The sequence below is a fragment of the Elephas maximus genome, chromosome 1, assembly GCF_024166365.1.
Source record: "Elephas maximus indicus isolate mEleMax1 chromosome 1, mEleMax1 primary haplotype, whole genome shotgun sequence".
NCBI classification, from domain to species: domain Eukaryota; kingdom Metazoa; phylum Chordata; class Mammalia; order Proboscidea; family Elephantidae; genus Elephas; species Elephas maximus.
Genome location: NC_064819.1, coordinates 19629324 through 19647395, shown reverse-complemented (window position 1 = coordinate 19647395; position 18072 = coordinate 19629324). Strand labels below are relative to the sequence as shown.

General features: G+C 44.4%; 1 protein-coding gene across 2 annotated transcripts in view; it reads right to left on the bottom strand.

Moving 5' to 3' along the window:
* XXYLT1 (xyloside xylosyltransferase 1) overlaps positions 1 to 18072 on the bottom strand; it is a 238395-nt gene that overhangs the window by 94011 nt on the left and 126312 nt on the right. Inside the window, exons 3-4 of one of the 2 annotated variants that reach the window (XM_049879878.1) lie at positions 12401 to 12533; positions 2883 to 7328 (exon numbers count right to left, since the gene is read on the bottom strand). In XM_049879878.1, coding sequence (XP_049735835.1) covers positions 7160 to 7328; positions 12401 to 12533 — 302 coding nt within the window. In that variant the 3' untranslated portion in view covers positions 2883 to 7159. Of the gene's footprint in view, positions 1 to 2882; positions 7329 to 12400; positions 12534 to 18072 lie in introns of those variants that run through there. The other variant, XM_049879870.1, reaches the window with a different exon arrangement.

Below are 18072 nucleotides of genomic sequence, written 5' to 3'. Positions count from 1 at the left end.
GCAATTCTGGCTCCTACATAAGCTTCCTCTTTTACAAGCGCTGTTGTTGTTGTGTGCTATTAATTCCAACTCATAGCGACCCCACGTGACAGGCGCACTGCCCCAGGGGGCTTCCTAGGCTGTACTCTTCACAGGAGCACATCACCAGGTCTTTCTCCCATAGAGCGGTGGGTGGGTTCAAAGAGCCAACCTTTCAGTTAGCAGCTGAGTGCTTCACCATTACCACCAGAGTTCCATCTTTTACAAATAGTGATAGAAAAATCCTGAAGACAGGGCAGCTGGATAGACTGGGTCCCTGGGTCAAAGCATTCTTATAGACAGCTCCCAAAATAGAAGATCATGAGAGTTCTCTAGGACCAATTGTAAATAATTCATCCAATGCAGGAGTAGGAGGTAAGGGGTTAATTTCAAACTCAAGTTCAGTTTAAAAACTCGATATTCCTGAAATAACCAATCCTGCTGCTAACCTGGAGGCCGAGGACCTGGGGACTGAATATCTATTTCACTTAGTCACCTGCAGAAACGCAGCCATGCGGCTGAAATGTGCTCCCAAGGTGGCCATGGACCCATATTGAAATTCCCCTCACATGGAGCTGGTCACGCTCAACTCAGTCCTTTCCACAAGCTGTTTGTCACAGAAGGTCCCTCTTGTACATATGTCACTGTGACTCAGCTATGTTATTTAGCTTTTGGTTTTTATTTTTTTCCAGGAAGATACTTAAAGATAAATCGTTTTTGCTACCTGATTGCAAATGAGGTTTTCTCAATAAGATTTTTATTTGGTAATAGAAACACCTGGCAGCAAAACAAAAAAGGATGGCCTTCCTCTGCCCATCATCTTCTGCTATGCCTCGGTGGTAGCATCTGCCCAGGCCCACCTCCCAGTGGAAGATCTGGGGAGTTGGTCCCACCGACTAGGTTGCAAGCTCCTGGATGACCAGGTGGGACCTTGCTGCTCTTCATGGCACAGCCAGGCTCTCAGCAAACGCCTGTTGAGCGAGCTTCCTGATTTCGACAGAGCTAGGCATTCAGAGGAGGCAAGCCCTTCAGAGGAGAGGAACGTGACACACGCTTTTTAGAATTCCGAAGGCAGGATGTTAAACTGAGGATGAGGCAGGCCACACAGTGAAGTCTGCAGTTCCGGTAACAAAATATCTTCGTGGCTCTACCAGGAGATACCAATACACAGCAACACCGACCCGATGTTTGCATCTTTGGCATTTGTGTCCCTCATTGAATTTTATCTGCCCCATCTCCAACCTATTATGATCCCTTTGAAAGCAAGAACCATGTTTCTGCTTCCTAATTCCTCAACGCACCTTTTCCTGTGGTTTGCACCCATGATGAGCCCAACAAAAATGGAGAATAACCATGTTTCCTGTGGATGGTCTTCAAAAAGAAAAAAAACAACCAATGTGAAAGCAAATTTCTCTAAGAACACCAATGATGGGACTATGGTTCCTTCCTCAGTGGCATACTGCTGAGAAACCATCCTCTGATTAAACGTTTGCTTCTTCATGCAGGACTAGGCAACGTTTCATTCCACTGTGCATTGGGTCTCCATGAGTCAGGGGCCGACTCAATAGCAGCAAACACCACCTTCACTTCATCAACAAACATCTACTAAGTGCCTGGCACTTAGTCTGCACAGCTTGAAGAGAACACAGGAACTGGTACCACACCATTCAACACCAATGGGTTTGGGGTATTTTTTTAGTCATTCCCGGAAGGGTTGCATCACTGCTTCCGGGTCATGGGTTACACAGACCGTGCAAAAAGAGCGCGCCAAGACTTCGGACTCCAAGGGAGTGAAATAATGTCGGGCTTTTTACCAGTCACTCTTTAAAAAGGTGTCAGGCTTTTCTCTCTTTTGCTGAGATTTCACTCTACCAGAAACTGACAGCTTCGATCTTGGTCGTTTTTTTTTAAACAGGAGAACAGGGGCCAAGAAAGTCATTCTCGGGTGTCAGAGGGAAGAAAGAGACTCTAATCCCCTTCAAGCCCTACGTTTACTCAGCCTGAGCGATGGCGGAGGGGTCTTTTATAAAGCAGAGCTCTGTGCCTAGTGAACAATGGACCTGAATTTATATGGGCCAGAAAGCCTTCCAGCGTGACCATTACAATAACATCCTGACAAGAGACAACCTGGAGAGAGATGGAACATGCTGGTTGGCAAGATGTTAAAGTGGCGTCTGTCTGCTTTCCTCCCACACACCAGCTGACTTTAGGCCGAGGAACCTGAACACAAAATGACACTATAAGTTCACACAACTCTCCTCAGCTCCAAACCCAACAATGGCAGGAATGACGGTTAAAAAAAAAAAAATGACATGCATTTAAAGATACATACTAAAATACTTACAGATGAAACGATGTGTGGGATTGGCTTCAAAATAATGGGGAGGAGGGAAGAAAAGCGGGAGGGAGTAGAAATAAAACAAGATTAGCTGAGGGTTGATAATTATTGGAGTTCTATGATGGGTAAAAACCCAAACCCATTGCCACCGAGTCAATTCCGACTCATAGCTACCCTATAGGACAGAGTGGAACTGCCCTATAGGGTTTCCAAGGAGCGGCTGGTGGATTTGGACTGCCGACCTTTTGGCTAGCAGCCTACTTCCTAACCACTGTACCACCAGGGCTCCAACCCTACAGGACAGAGTAGAATTGCCCAATAGGGCTTTCTAGGCTGTAATCTTTATGGGAGCTGATGGCTGGATCGTTTCTGTAGAATGGCTTGTGGGTTGGAACTGCTGACCTTTTGGTTAGCAGCAGCGCTTTTAACCGCTGCATCACCAGGGCTCCCTGGAAGTGTAGTAGAATTTATTATACAATTGTGTATACTTCTGTATATGTTGGCAGTTTTCCACAATAAAGAGTAATTAGGAGACTAGCAATATTGAACAAAGGAAGACTGAGTTAGGTATAAGGATGGCCAAGATATACTGTAAAGAGTGCAAAAAAAAAAGAAGAAGAAGAAGATGCACAGAGTACAGAAATTATGAGTCCATTTACACACAGACACACTGCTAGATTTATAGAAATTTTCTGGAAAAATAATCGGAAACCATTCGCAGTGGTTACTCTGAGGAGTGAGATTGGATATAATGGAAGAAGAAAGATTTTCTTTTTATGCCATACCCTTGTATACTACTTGAATTTTTAATGAAAATGTATTACTTTTCATAATTACTTTTATATATATGTATATACAAACCAAAACCAACCCCACTGCTGTTGAGTCGATTCCGACTCATAGTGACCCTATAGGACAGAGTAGAACTGCCCCATAGAGTTCAAGGAGTGGCTGGTGGATTTGAACTGCCGACCTCTTGGTTAATAGCCGTTAATATATAAAATACATATTTAATCCAAGGATCAGGACAGGTATAGGGCAGAAGAAGGCTCACCAATGAGATAAACAACTCCATGGATCAGAAATGGCACTGGTGATCAGGGCTAGAGCTGTAGGCTGGAATCTAGAAGCTAGAAAGTAGATGGAAGTTCACCTTCTCTAGGGTACCAGGGACAGGAACACCTCATGCATGGGGAAAGCAGAAGCCAGGCTTGGGGTGTGAAAGCGGGGAACAGGTGCCTGCCTCAGGCAGTGTTAGCGCACCTCTGGCCTCTCCCCTCCTGCTCCTCTCTCCTTTCTCCTCTGCAGTCACTGTCCTGCAGTCGTTTTATATGTATACCTTCCTCTCCTCTCTATTGGTTTCCAACAGAATATATTAAAATTTCCCTCCCTGTGATACTGTCAGTTGCTGTTTTGCAAATACCTTAGATTGCCTAGAGTATATAGTAAAAGCGGAACACCAGCCTGGACAGGTACGTTTGTGATGGGGATTTCCTCAGGGAATGGCAGGAAGGAGAGGCCAGCATACTAATATGCTAGCTACAAGGAGGCTGGGAAATAAAGTATCCAGCCCTTTTGTCTCCCATAATGGGAGGCAGGCTTAATGTGGCAAGGAATTCCTCAAACACAGGAAGAAGGCTCAAACACTGAGAAGCCAAAAAAATTAGGACTAATTATGCTAAGGAGTAGGAGCCCTACTGGCGAAGTGGTTAAGTGCTCGGCTGTTAACCAAAAGGTCAGCCATTCAAATCTACCAGCCGCTTCTTGGAAACCCTATGGGGCAGTTCTACTCTGTCCCATAGGGTCACCATGAGTCAGAATCAACTCTACAGTAATGGGTTTGGGTTTTGTTCTTTTTTTTAAGTAGGTGCCCCAATTTTACACTTAAGGAAATTATGGCTCCGAGGTTAAGTGACTTCCCTAGAGTCACAGAACTAATAAGTGGCAGAGCTGGGAATCTGGATAAAATGGCCATCCCCACCACCACTACCCAGTGCTACTCTGTGCCAGGCAATACAGATCGTCTAATTTAATCATCCCATCAGCTCTGCCAGATACAATGTTATCATCTCCATTTCTCAGCTAAAAAAATTAAACCTCAGAAAGATCAAGACACTTGCCCAAGGTCACACAGCTAGTGAGAGGCAGAGATGGGTGTCACTCCACATCCTCTCTTCCCACTTCTGTGTTTCTCTTCATTTCCTGTCTCCCCTCCCTTGAGAGCCCTTCCCTAGTCCTAGGAGTGGGAAAAGCAGCCTGCAGATAAGCTGGAAACTTTCATTCCAAGCAGCTAGAAGGAGGCTTGGCTGGCACAAGTTCTGTCAATAAAAAAAATCCAAGTGACCTAAGAAGGTGAAAGAGTAAAGTAGACACTATTAAAATACTTAGCCACAAAAGCAAATTCCTGCCCAGTGGCGTGTTATCAGCAGCTGACAGGATCAGCCTGCTGCTTCCACCTCATAGTGTGTCTGGGCTCAGACCAGCACACAGCCGGCCTGTGGGGCCAAGAGGGAATCAAACCGGAAGGCCCCTGCCCCCAACAACAAAGCCCTCATTCAATGGCTCCTCAGGCAGCCAGCTCTGGGACAAAGTGACCAACACCCAGGGCTGCAGTGCGAGCTCCTCAACACACATGCACACATAAACACACTCACACTCACTCACTTACTCAGGGCTCAGCAGGAGCTCTATGGTCGCTAGGCTTCCTGGCCCCCAGTTAAACCAGCTGCCTTTGAGTTGATTCCAACTCATGGTGACCCCATGTGTGTTAGAGTAGAACTGTGCTCCACAGAGTTTTCTATGACTGATTTCCCCCACCCCTGGAAGTAGATTGCCAGGACTTACTTCCAAGGCACCTCTAGCTGGACCTGAACCACCAACCTTTTGGTTAGCTGCCAAGCACATTAACCATTTGTACCACCCAGGGACCTGGTGGCCTCCCCAGCATCTGCAGGGTGGTGAACCTGGCCTGGTGACTCTCGGAGGTTTTGCAAGCTGCCTCCCACCCCTCGCTCTCTTGCCTCTGCTTCCCTCACAAGCTTCACTTCCGTGTATGCTTTGTTCCTTTTCATGCAAGGATCTTATGGAAAAACCAGATCACTCACTTCACCGAAATGTAAAGATTTTTAAATCTTGGCCAAAGATAGGGTTGCCAGACTGCAGAACAAACAAACAAAAAACAGGACACTGAGTTAAATTTAAATTTCAGATAAAGAAAAAATAATTGTTCAGTATAAGTATATAAAAAAAAAATTATATATACCACACAATATTTGGAACATACTTACCCAGGTTAAAGTGCTTAGCTGCTAAATGAAAGGTCTGCAGTTCAAACCCACCAGCCACTCTGCAGAAGCAAGATGTGGCAGTCTGCTTCCCTAAAGATTACACCCTTGGAAACCCTATGCAGCAGTCCTACTCTGTCCCATAGGGTCGTTATGAGTTGGAATCGACTGGATGCCAATGGGTTTGGTTTGCTTTTGGATATGGTGGAGGGAGGGGTAGTGTAGGAGGTAGAAGAACAAATCATCTGGGAACACATGCATACACACACACACAAAGATATAAAGTTTACAGGAGGAAATTCTTCTCTCATACCAAAAACTTTCATTTGAGTTTTCTAGTAATTCTGTGCAGTAAGTGTATTTATCCCCTCTTACAAACGAAGAAGAACAGGGCATCAGGACTGGAGGAAGACTCATTAAGCACCTGCGATATGCAGATGACACAACCTTGCTTGCTGAAAGTAAAGACTACTAGAAGCACTTACTGATGAAGATCAAAGACCACAGCCTTCAGTATGGATTACACCTCAATATAATGAAAACAAAAATCCTCACAACTGGACCAATAAACAACTTGATGATAAATGGAGAAAAGACTGAAGTTGTCAAGGATTTCATTTTACTTGGATCCACAATCAACACCCATAGAAGCAGCAGTCGAGAAATCAAAAGACGCACTGCATTGGGCAAATCTGCTGCAAAGGATCTATTTAAAGTGCTGATAAGCAAAGGTGTCACCTTGAAGACTAACAGTCAAGAAATCAAAAGATGCATTGCATTGGGCAAATCTGCTGCAAAGGACCTCTTTAAAGTGTTGCTAAGCAAAGGTGTCACCTTGAAGACTAAGGTGTGCTTGACCCAAGCCATGGTATTTTCAGTCGCCTCATATGCATGTGAAAATTGGACAATGAATAAGGAAGACCAAAGATGAATTGACACCTTTGAATTGTGGTGTTGGTGAAGAATATTGAATATACCAGGGACTGCCAAAAGTAAACAAGTCTGTCTTGGAAGAAGTACAACCAAAATACTCTGTAGAAGCAAGGATGGCAAGACTATGTCTTACATACTTCGGGCATGTTGTCAGGATGGATGAGTCCCTGGAGACGGACATCAATGCTGGGTAGGGTACGGGGTCAATGAAAAAGAGGAAGACCTTCAACAAGATGGACTGACACACTGGCTACAACAATGGGCTCAAGCATAACAACGATTGTGAGGATGGCGCAGGACCAGGCAGTGTTTCATTCTGTTGTACATGGGGTTGCTATGAGTTGGAATCGACCCAAGAGCAGCAGGTTTGTTTTTGTTTTGCTGTTTTGTTTTTTATCAGCAAGTAAAGCAGCACGCAGGTGGTACTCAGACGTCTGAATTACACTCCTGGCCTTCCACAAATTATCCCTGTGGCCCTTTGCAAGTCACTGGGTTCTCTGACCTGCAGTTTCTTCATCTATGTTGTTGTTGTTAGGTGTGGTTAAGTCGGTTCCGATTCATAGCGACCCTATAGGACAGAGTAGAGTTACCCCATAGGGTTTCCAAGGAGCTGCTGGTGGATTTGAACTGCTGAGCTTTGGTTAGCAGACGAGCTCTTCATCACTACGCCACCAGGGCTCCTTACTTGCTGAGACACCTTTACAATTTCTACAGGCATCATGTAGAGAGGGTCCAACCTTTTCCTTTTCCAATACCTTCAAAAGGAAACAAATTCAAAAAATGATATCCCGGACTAACGCATGTTTGCAAAATACAGTTGTCTGTTTACAAAAACCATTTGATTTACTGAGAAGGCACTAGACTCTTCTCTTCCAGCCATTTCTCCCAAATAAACACATCACAAGTGAGGACCTGTCCAGTGGTTGAGTTCCCTGCTGCAGAGGCAGAGAGAGGGTGCAGGAAGGAAGGGCAACGTCTCACCAGGTATGACCACTGCACCCCCATTTCCGATGAGAAAGGTTATGCCTGCATCATTCTCCGGAAAACACAGCCAGCTCAGTGCATGTTGGGAGGGAAAAAATTGCAAAAAAAAAAAAAACAAACTATTTGTCAAACACACAGTGGGGAATTCTTTCTCTCCTACCCCCTCCAAGGGGTAACATTCATGGCACACAATAGAGGGGAAACGGCCATAAAAATGACTTAATATGCGCCCTTTTGAAGTGCAGTTAACTGTCAGACCAGTGGTTATAAAAACAACACAGCTGGGGAGATCCAAATGTAGTTCTGCTTCATGAACTTCCGGACCAAAATGTGCTCAGTGAACCAGTCAAGGTTTGCTTGTGTGCTGCTGGTGTTTTTATTTTTCTTTCTTCTCATAGACGCCAGCAGATTCCACCTACCATTAAAAAAAAAAAAAAAGTCGCCTGCCTCACGCTCCACCACTTAGGAAGGCCTGGCAACCGGGTTCCATGAGGAGCTTTCGGGGGAGGCGGTCAGTCAGGACAGGTACCCAGGGTGGGGATCCCCCTAAACTACACTGGCTCCTGACCAAGTCCAAGGAGACAGGGGCTGAGGCCTGCTCAAGAGAAGGACCCAGCTCTGCTGGCACTTATTAGGGAGCCCTGGTGGCACAGTGGTTAAGAGCTACAGCTGCTAACGAAAAGTCTGGCAGTTCAAATCCAGCAGCTGCTTCTTGGAAACCCTATGGGGCAGCTGTACTCTGTCCTGTAGAGTCACTATGAGTCAGAATCGACTCAACTGCAGTGAGCTTGTTTGTTTTCGTTCTCATTCCAGGAGCTCTGGTGGCACAGTGCTTAAGAGCTTGGCTGCTAACTGAAAGGTAGGCAGTCTGAACCCACTAGCCACTCCATAAGAGAAAGATGTGGCAGCCTGCTTCCGTAAAGTTTTATAGCCTTGGGAATGCCATGGGGCAGTTTCTACTCTGTCCTGTAAGTTCGCTGTAAGTAGAAATCAACTCAACAGCTGTGGCTTTGGTTTAGAGGGGTTCCCATCCCCCTCTGTCCTCATCTTCTTTATTTTCTCCCCACCCCTCCCACCCCTGCTTTCTTCCTTAGGTGCAGATTCCAAAGATGTGGGTAACTAATGCTGGGCTTTCAGGCCACTGGACTCTCCAGGCTTCTTTGTGGAAAAGGTAAAAAGCCACAGTCCTGTTCCCTCTCTGCCCGCAGTGGGCACCAGACCATTCCCTGCTGCAGCAGGAGACTGCCAATATTAAAAGGCAATTAGCTGGAGCCAGTAGGGCACATGTTAGTGCAGAGCCTTCGTTTGCAGACTTAATTATGGGAGGCCTTCAGGAACATTTCAGCTGGAAGGAGGAGGGAGGACAGTGTAGAGGCATCTGAATTTCTGTCCAGGCTGAGTGCTCAAACCTGCAAACACGGCCCTTTTTACCAGCCACCGTGTGGCCAGGCTTTCATTTTTCTCATGGCACTTCACGGCAATTAAAAACTCTGAAGGTGAGAAAAAACCTGATTTCCTTTGGAATGTAAAATCTTTCCAGAGGTTTTTTGAGAAGTCCAGACACAATTAAATGGAGTCAAGTTCTACTATTTATACAATCCTAGCTCTACAGAAAATATAAATTCCAGCCAATACTGTGTAAATGAAGTGTGATCAGCTTTCCAAGTTTCCATTTATATTTTAGGAGAAGATTCCTAACCATGGCTTATAGGCTTCAGTGCTCTAACTGCGTTGAATAATGAGCCTGGTTTAACTTTTTTTTTAGGAACACAGGCCTTACAGAACTATAAGGTGCTCACGAGCAGACAAAGAGAGGAATGACACTGAACAAATGGCTTGGGGTCAGAAGAGCCCGTGATCACAAAATGCCAGAGCTGGGGAAGGGTGTTCCTAAGCTCCCCTGTGCTCATTCTCAGATGGGGAAACCAAGCCCGCAAGGGTGGTGGGACTTCCACCTAGGACTTTTGACTCTTGGTTGAGAGCCCCTTCCATCACCTCCCTTTGTTAAATCGAGAATCCCAAACCTAAGACATACCCTAGATGAAGGTGGGGGAGTGGGACAGGGAGACCCTTCTCCCTGCTCCCCACCTCAGAGTGACAGGCCCTGCAGACTCTGGGGCAATTTGTGGGATTATGTAAGTCCCCAGGAGTTATCAGCTCACTCAGAGGCCTTCAGGAATTTCCTGGTATGTGATCTGGGTCTTGCAAATTGCTGCAGCCAAGCTGCGGCTGTCACTTCTTCTTCCTGCTAGGGAAGTGCATACCCTTGAGTCACCAGCTGCCTGTGCCCCACAGCTCTCCAAAGACTGGGCCTGGCTCCAAGAACGTCCACAGGGAGCCAGCATTAGGGGTCCGCAAGGACAGCAAAGGACAGGCCAGCCCAGGGGACAGTGAAATCTCAGCTCTTTCCGAGCAAACTTGGGCAGCTCTGGCTCTGACTCACAGGAGGAAAAGTTGGCCATGTACAACTCTCTAGACACAGGGCCACATGCCTGGTTTTAACAAAACCTGTAGTTGCTTCTGCTTTTTTTTGTAGCTGTATGACATATTACATGCCAAAGGATGTAAAGGGTACATAACTACCCAAGTCAAGAAATGTAGCATTAACACTATGGGCAGTTCTGCTCTGTCCTATAGGGTCTCTGTGAGTCAGAATCAACTCGACCGCAACGGGAACATCAGAGCAGTCCCTGGGTGATGCAGCCACTGTCTTGGCTGATAACTAAAAAGCTGTTGGTTTGAGTCCGCCCAGAGGTACATCACAAGAAAGTCCTGATGATCTAACTCAAAAAAATCAGCCATTGAAAGCCCTACAGGGCACAATTCTCCTGTGACACACAGGGGGTCGCCATGAGTCAGAGCCAATTCACAGCAAATGCCTCAACTCCCAACATCACAGCGCCAGCAGCAGCTACGGGCTGTCAAGTGTCTGTTGTTCCGGTGGGAACTATGGCATCCACCAGCAGAGAGGGACACAGGCTTCGGCAGGTGACAGTCAGATGCCCAAGAGAGCTGCAGGCTGGGATCTGGACACACACCCAGGTCTGTCAAATTCTAAAATCTAGTTCTTTCTACTCCACCAGCATGTACCAGAAGTTTCTGATAGCCCTTCCAAGTTTCCTCAAAGGGGAAATCACTGTTGCCGGCTCCTCTAGCCCCCCCATGCTAAAGGCTGCCCTGCAGTATGGGGGAGCTTCTAGTGCCTGACCATCCTCCCTCACAACTGAATAACCCAGTTTAGGGATGTGTCCTGAGGACAGAAAGGATGTATTCTCCTAACACACCAGATCTTCCAAGACTGTGGCAGCTAGTGGCTACAGTGACAAATTAGGAGCTAAATATATGGCCAGAACCATCAGCCAAGGTGCCACTTGGATGGGTCTACACTCAGAGGCCTAAGCCACACAAACAGATGAGATCATGCCCCCAGTAACAGTGTGGAAATAGGGTTTTCCCGATTATGTTAATTAGATCATACCGGAATAGGGTAGGCTCTGAATCTAATCACTCCTGAGTTATAACGAGAGTGGATTAGACTCAGAGATATGCACACGCCTGGGAAGACAGATGTCACGTGAGGACTGTCTACAAGCCAAGGAACACCTGGGGCTACTGACGAGGAAGGAACTGACAAGGCTGAGGCCATGATTTGGACTTCTGGCTTCCAGAACTGTGAGAAAATAAATTTTTATTCTTTTATTTAAAGCCAAAAAAAAGAAAAGAAATGTAGCATTGTAGTACTCCAGAGACAACTGCTTACCCTGGGTTCCCTTCCCCACCCCACCCACAGCCCAGAGGTAACTCATGCTGGCTCCTGGGGTCATTATTTCCTTGCTTTTTCTTGTAATTTTCCTACCTCTGTATGCATCCCCAAGGATTACAGTTTCATTTTGCCTATTTATTACAATGGCTACAGTTCGCTCATTTTTGTTGCTTTATAGTACTCTATTGGATGAACATAATAACACCATTTATCCGTTATGCTGTCTGTGGACATTTAGGTTGTTTGCAGTTTCTGGCTACTACAAACGATATTGCAATGAACATTCTTGAGCGTGTCTCCTGGTTTGCAGGTGCTGGCGTTTCTCTGTGATACACACTTGGCAATGAAACAGTCCATCATGCAGAACATGCTTCTTCACCTTGGCTAGGTGATGCCCATCTGTGGTCCAAAGTTGCTGAGCTGCCTCACCCTCCTTACAAAACTACCGAGAAACCCACTTCACTGCTATAGATTAGGGGTCACTCTGGTGACTCAGAGGGTAAGAAAACCTGGTTTATCACCAGGATGGCAGTTAAATCTATATCCTGGTACCTCCTCTATAGGACAAAGCCTGAGATTTTAAAATTCTGAGCTTAACCAGAGCCAACAACCAAAACAACTAGGCTTTCCAGATAGAAAAAGTCATGAAATCCCAAAAATTAATGAGGTAGCATCCATGGCCTGGGAGCAGATCCACCTGCCCATATTCTTCACTATAAGCAATAAATACAAACCTGTTCCTAAGGTATTAAATGCAAGAAGATTCCAACCAGCCAGTTGCCACAGAGTCAACTCTGAGTCATGGTGACCCCATGTGTGTCAGAGTAGAACTGTGCTCCATAGGGTTTTCAGTGGCTAATATTTGGAACAGATCACTAGGCCTTTCTTCCAAGGTGCCTCTGGGTGAACTCAAACTGCCATCTTTTTGGTTAGCAGCAGAGCGCATTAACCGTTTATACCACCCATAGACTCCACAAAACTTATACACTCATAAATCCTTATCAGCCATGAATGACAGAAGAGAGACAGTAGGGGATTGAGGAGGGGCCTGTAGGCCACTCCCCTATAGCTACAACATACCTGTACACCGGCTGCATCTCTCTGGCTATGCCAATGACGGCACCTGACAGGAAATTGTCAAACTCCTCAAACAACTCCCGGATGTTGGTCTTATACTTTAGGTCTAGGTCCAACTGAATGATCCGCAGGATCTCTGGAGGAAAGAAAAAGACAACATTAAGACTCAGACACGCATCCTGGTAGGCTTAGCCCTGGACAGAAGATGAGTGGAGGGTTCAGAAACACCACTGGATTGTCACTGCTGTCACTGAATGATACAAACTTATGACAACCCACTCCACACTAGGGTCTTCATAAACAACTGCCCCATACCTTTCCTTCCAATTGCAGCCACACATTTTATTTAAAACTAGATGACTATCCACTATTCATCTGTCATACTGTGGTGGCTTGCATGTTGCTGTGATGCTGGAAGCTATGCCACTGATATTTCAAACACCAGCACAGTCACTCATGGTGGACAGGTTTCAGTGGAGCCTCCAGACTAAGACAACAGACTAGGAAGAAGACATGGCAATCTACTTCTAAAAAAAAAAAAATTGGTCAAACCTTATGATTAGCAGAAACAGCAACGTTTGTGGGGATGGCGCAGGACCAGGCAGTGTGTTGTTATGTTGGGCATAGGGTCACTACGAGTTGGAATCGACTCAATGGCACCTAACAACACCAACAACAGGTGACGATATATCCCAGTTTATGTCTAGTGTACTGGGGTAATTGTCAACAGTATACTCTTTCACAGTCCAGTTTGGATAATACATTATATGAGTATCCTGCTGAACACCCAAAGCATTCAGGCGTTTCTTTTGGAGCACAGTTGGCAAATAAGAAGTACCAAGGATGCTATGACTTGGAATCGCCTCAACAGCAACAGGTTTGGTGTGGTTTTTTGGTTTAAGAAGAAGAGGAAAAAAACAGGAGAAAGGTAAAAATGTCGTTTTATTAGCCCTACAAACCCAAATATGTGTCAAGATGCTTACTCAGAGAGAAAAAGCTGAAAGACATCAGACACTGACACTTTTACTCCATTGTCTAAATACAGACTGAGCCGTAATGATTCAGTCTCATGATTACCTGGCATGTAAGATCTGTTGGCTTCTGATGCCTCCATATGATTCAGGGGTGACAGGAGGGGAGCAGATATTAGACAGGTGTACAGGCTAAATTCATCTGCTCATCACCCTCATCCCTTCACCCAACCATACTGGATTGAGCGCCTACGTATTTCATGTCAGAAAGGACACCAGAGACTAAGCTGACTGGTGAAAACCTTATAAATAGCAGTGGAACACTGTCTGATACAGTGCCAGAAGATGAACCCCACAGATTGGAAGGCACTCAAGAGATGGCTAGGGAAGAGCTACCTCCTCAAAGTGGAGTCAATCTTAATGATGTGGATGGAGTCAAGCTTCCGGGACTTTCGTTTGCTGATGTGGCATGACTCAAAATGAGAAGAAACAGCTGTAAACATCCATTAGTAATCAGAACATGTAATGTACAAAGTACGAATCTAGGAAAATTAGAAATCGCCAAAAATGAAACGGAACTCAGAAACATCAACATCTTAGGAATTAGTGGGCTGAAATGGAGTGGTATTGGCCATTTTAAATCAGACAATCACATGGTCTAGTATGCCAGGAATGACAAGTTAAATAGGAATGGCATTGCATTCATTGTCAAAAAGAACATTTCAAGATCTATCCTGAAGTACAACGCTGTCAGTGATAGGATAATATCCATACGCCTACAAGGAAGACCAGTTAATACGACTATTATTCAAATTTATGCATCAACCACTAAGGCCAAAGACGAAGAAATTGAAGATTTTTTTTTCTTTTTAGTTTAGATGAGGGTTTTCAGAAAAACTAGTTTCTCATTAAATAGTTAGTACACATATTGTTATATGACATTGGTTAAGAACCCCATGACATGGCAACACTCTTTCTTCTTGACCTTGTGTTCCCTATTACCAGCTTTCCCGTCCCCCTCCTGCCTTCTAGTCTTTGCCGCTGGGCTGTTGAGCCCTTTAGTCTCATTTTGTTTTATGGGCCTGCCTAACCTTTGGCTGAAGGAGTGACTTCATTACCGAGCTAAAAGGGTGCCCATGGGCCATACTTTCGGGGTTTCTCCAGTCTGTCGGGCCAGCAAGTCTTGTTTTTTTTTGTGAGTTAGAATTTTCTTCTACATTTTTTCCCAGCTCTATCCAGGACCCTCTATTGTTTTCTCTGTCAGAGCAGTCAGTGGTGGTAGCCAGGCACCATCTAGTTGTACTGGACTCAGTCTGGTGGAAGCCATGGTAGATGCGGTCCATTAGTCCTCTGGACTAATCTTTCCCTTGTACCTTTGCTCCCTTGCTCCCGAAGGAGTGAGACAAGTGAAGTATCTTAGATGGCGCTCACAGGCTTTTAAGACCCCAGACACTACTCACTAAAGTAGAATGTAGAACATTTTCTTTATAAACTATGATATGCCAATTGAGCTACATGTTCCCAGAGACCCTGGTTCCCACAGCCCTTGGCCCAGCAATTCAGTCCCTCAGGGAGTCTGGGTGTGTCTATGGCGCTTCCATGACCTTGCCTTGGACAAGTTGTACTGGCTTCCCCAGTACTGTGTACTGTCTTACCCTTCACCAAAGTTACCACTTACCTATTGTCTATTTTGTGTTTTTCCATCCCCATCCCTTCCCTCCCTTGTAACCATGAAAGATTGTTTCATTTTGTGTGTTTTTACGGCATGTGGTCTCATACAATATTTGTCTTTTTGTGATTGACTTATTTCACTCAGCATAATGCCCTCCATATTCATCCATGTTATGAGATGCTTCACAGATTCATCACTGTTCCTTATTGTTACGTAATACTCCATTGTGTGTATGTACCATAGTTTGTTTATCCATCCTAGATGGGTATCTAGGTTGTTTCCATCTTTTTGGTATTGTGGACAATGCTGCAATGACATAGGTGTGCATATGTCTATATTTGTGTGACAACTCTCATTTCTCTAGGATATGTTCCTAGGAGTGGGATTGCTGGATCATATGGTATTTCTATTTCTAGCTTTCTAAGGAAGCACCATATCATTTTCCAAAATGGTTGGATCATTTTGAATTCCCACCAGCAGTGCATAAGAATTCCGATTTCCCCTGTGTGTGTGTGTGTGCCAATAATGCTGGGGTAAGATGGTATCTCATTGTGGTTTTGATTTGCATTTCTCTAATGACTAATGATTGCAAGCATTTCCTCATGTGTCTGTTGGCCACTTCAATGTCTTCTTTGGGGAAGTGCCTGTTCATTTCCTTTGCCCATTTTTAACTGGATTATTTGTCTCTTTGTTGTAGAGGTGTTGGGTTTTCTTGCAGATTTTAGAGATTAGACCTTTGTCTGATTTGTAATAGCCCCAAATTTTTTCCCAGTCTATAGGTTCTCTTTTTACTCTTTTGGTGAAGTCTTTTGATGGGCATAAGTATTTACTTTTTAGAAGATCCCAGTTATCTGGCTTATCTTCTGGAGTTTGTGTGTTGTTGGTTATAGTTTGTATCCTGTTAATGCCATGTATTAGGGCCTCTAGCATTGATCCTATTTTTTCTTCTATGAACTTTATAGGTTTTGGCTTTATATTTAAGTCTTGGATCCATTTTGAATTAGTTTTTGTATATGGTGTGAGGTATGGGTCCTGTTTCATTTTTTTGCAGATGGACATCCAGTTTTGCCAGTACTGAAACTGAAGATTTTTACCAACCTCTGCAGTTTGAAATTGATTGAACATGCAATCAGGAGGAGGCACTGATAATTACTGGTGACTGGAATGCAAAAGTTGGAAACAAAGAAGAAGGATCAGCAGTTGGAAAATGTGGCCTTGGTGACAGAAACAATGCCAGAGATTGCATGACAGAATTTTGCAAGACCAACGACTTCTTCATTGCAAATATTATTTTTCAACAACATAAAAGGCGACTATACAGATGAACCTTGCCAGATGGAAACCACAGGAATCAAATCAACTACATCTGTGGGAAAAGATGATAGAAAAGCTCGATATCATCAGTCAAAACAAAGCTAGGGGCCCACTGTGAACAAACAATCTATTGCTCACATGTAAGTTCAAGTTGAATCTGAAGAGGATTAGAACAAGTTCATGAGAGCCAAAATATAACCTTGAGTATATCCCACCTGAATTTAGAGACCATCTCAAGAATAGACTTGATGGATTGAACACCAATGACCGAAGACCAGAGGAGTTGTGGAAGGACATCAAGGACATCAAACATGAAGAAAGCAAGAGGTCATTAAAAAGACAGGAGAGAAAGAAAAGACCAAAATAGATGTCAGAAGAGATTCTGAAACTCTCTCTTGAACTTTGAGTAGCTAAGGTGAATGGAAGAAATGATGAAGTAAAAGAGCTGAACGGAAGATTTCAAAGTGCGGGTTGAAAAGACAAAGTGTTATAATGACATGTGCAAAGACCTGGAGTTAGAAAACCAAAAGGGAAGAACATGCTTGGCATTTCTCAAGTTGCAAAAACTGAAGAAAAAGTTCAAGCCTTGAGTTGTAATTTGGAAGGATTCTACAGGGAAAATATAAAACAATGAAGGAAACATCAAAAACTGATGGAAGGAATACACAAAGTCACTGCACCAAAAAGAACTGGTCAACATCCAACCACTTCAGGAGGTAGCATATGCTCAGGAACCAATGGCACTGAAGGAAGAGGACCAAGCTGCACTGAAGGCACTGGCGAAAAAACAAGGCTCCAGGAATTGATGGAATACCAACCGAGATGTTTCAACAAACTGATGCAGCACTGGAAGTGCTCACTCATCCATGCCAAGAAATTTGGAAGACAGCTATCTGGTCAACCTACTGGAAGAGATCCATATTTATGCCTATTCCCAAAAAAGGTGATCCAACCGAATGCAGAAATTATTGAACAATATCATTAATATCATGCACAAGTAAAATTTGCTGAAGATCATTCCAAAGTGGTTGCAGCAGTACATTGACAGAACTGCCAGCAATTCAAGCCAGATTCAGAAGAGGATATGGAACCAGGGATATCATTGCCGATGTCAGGTGCATCATGGCTGAAAACAGAGAATACCAGGAAGAGGTTTACCTGTGTTTCATTGACTATGCAAAGGCATTCAACTGTGTGGATCATAACAAATTATGGATAACGTTTCAAAGAGTGGGAATTCCAGAACACTTAATTGTGCTCATGAGGAACCCGTACATAGATCAAGAGGCAGTTGTTTGAACAGAACAAGGGGATACTGCATGGTTTAGTCGGGGAAGGTGTGCGTCAGGATCATATCCTTTCACCATACTTACTCAATCTGTATGCTGAGCAAATAACCCAAGAAGCTGGACTATATGAAGAAGAACATGGCATCAGGATTGATGAAAGACTTATTAACAACCTGGGATATGCAGATGACACAACCTTGCTAGCTCAAACTGAAGAGGACTTGAAGCATTTACTGATGAAGATCCAAGACTATAGCCTTCCATATGGATTACACCTCAACATAAAGAAAACAAATATCCTCACAACTGGACCAACAAACAATATCACAATAAACAGAAAAAAAAGACTGAAATTGTCAAGGATTTCATTTTACTTGGCTCCACAATCAACAACCATGGAAGTAGCAGTCAAGAAATCAAAAGACGCAT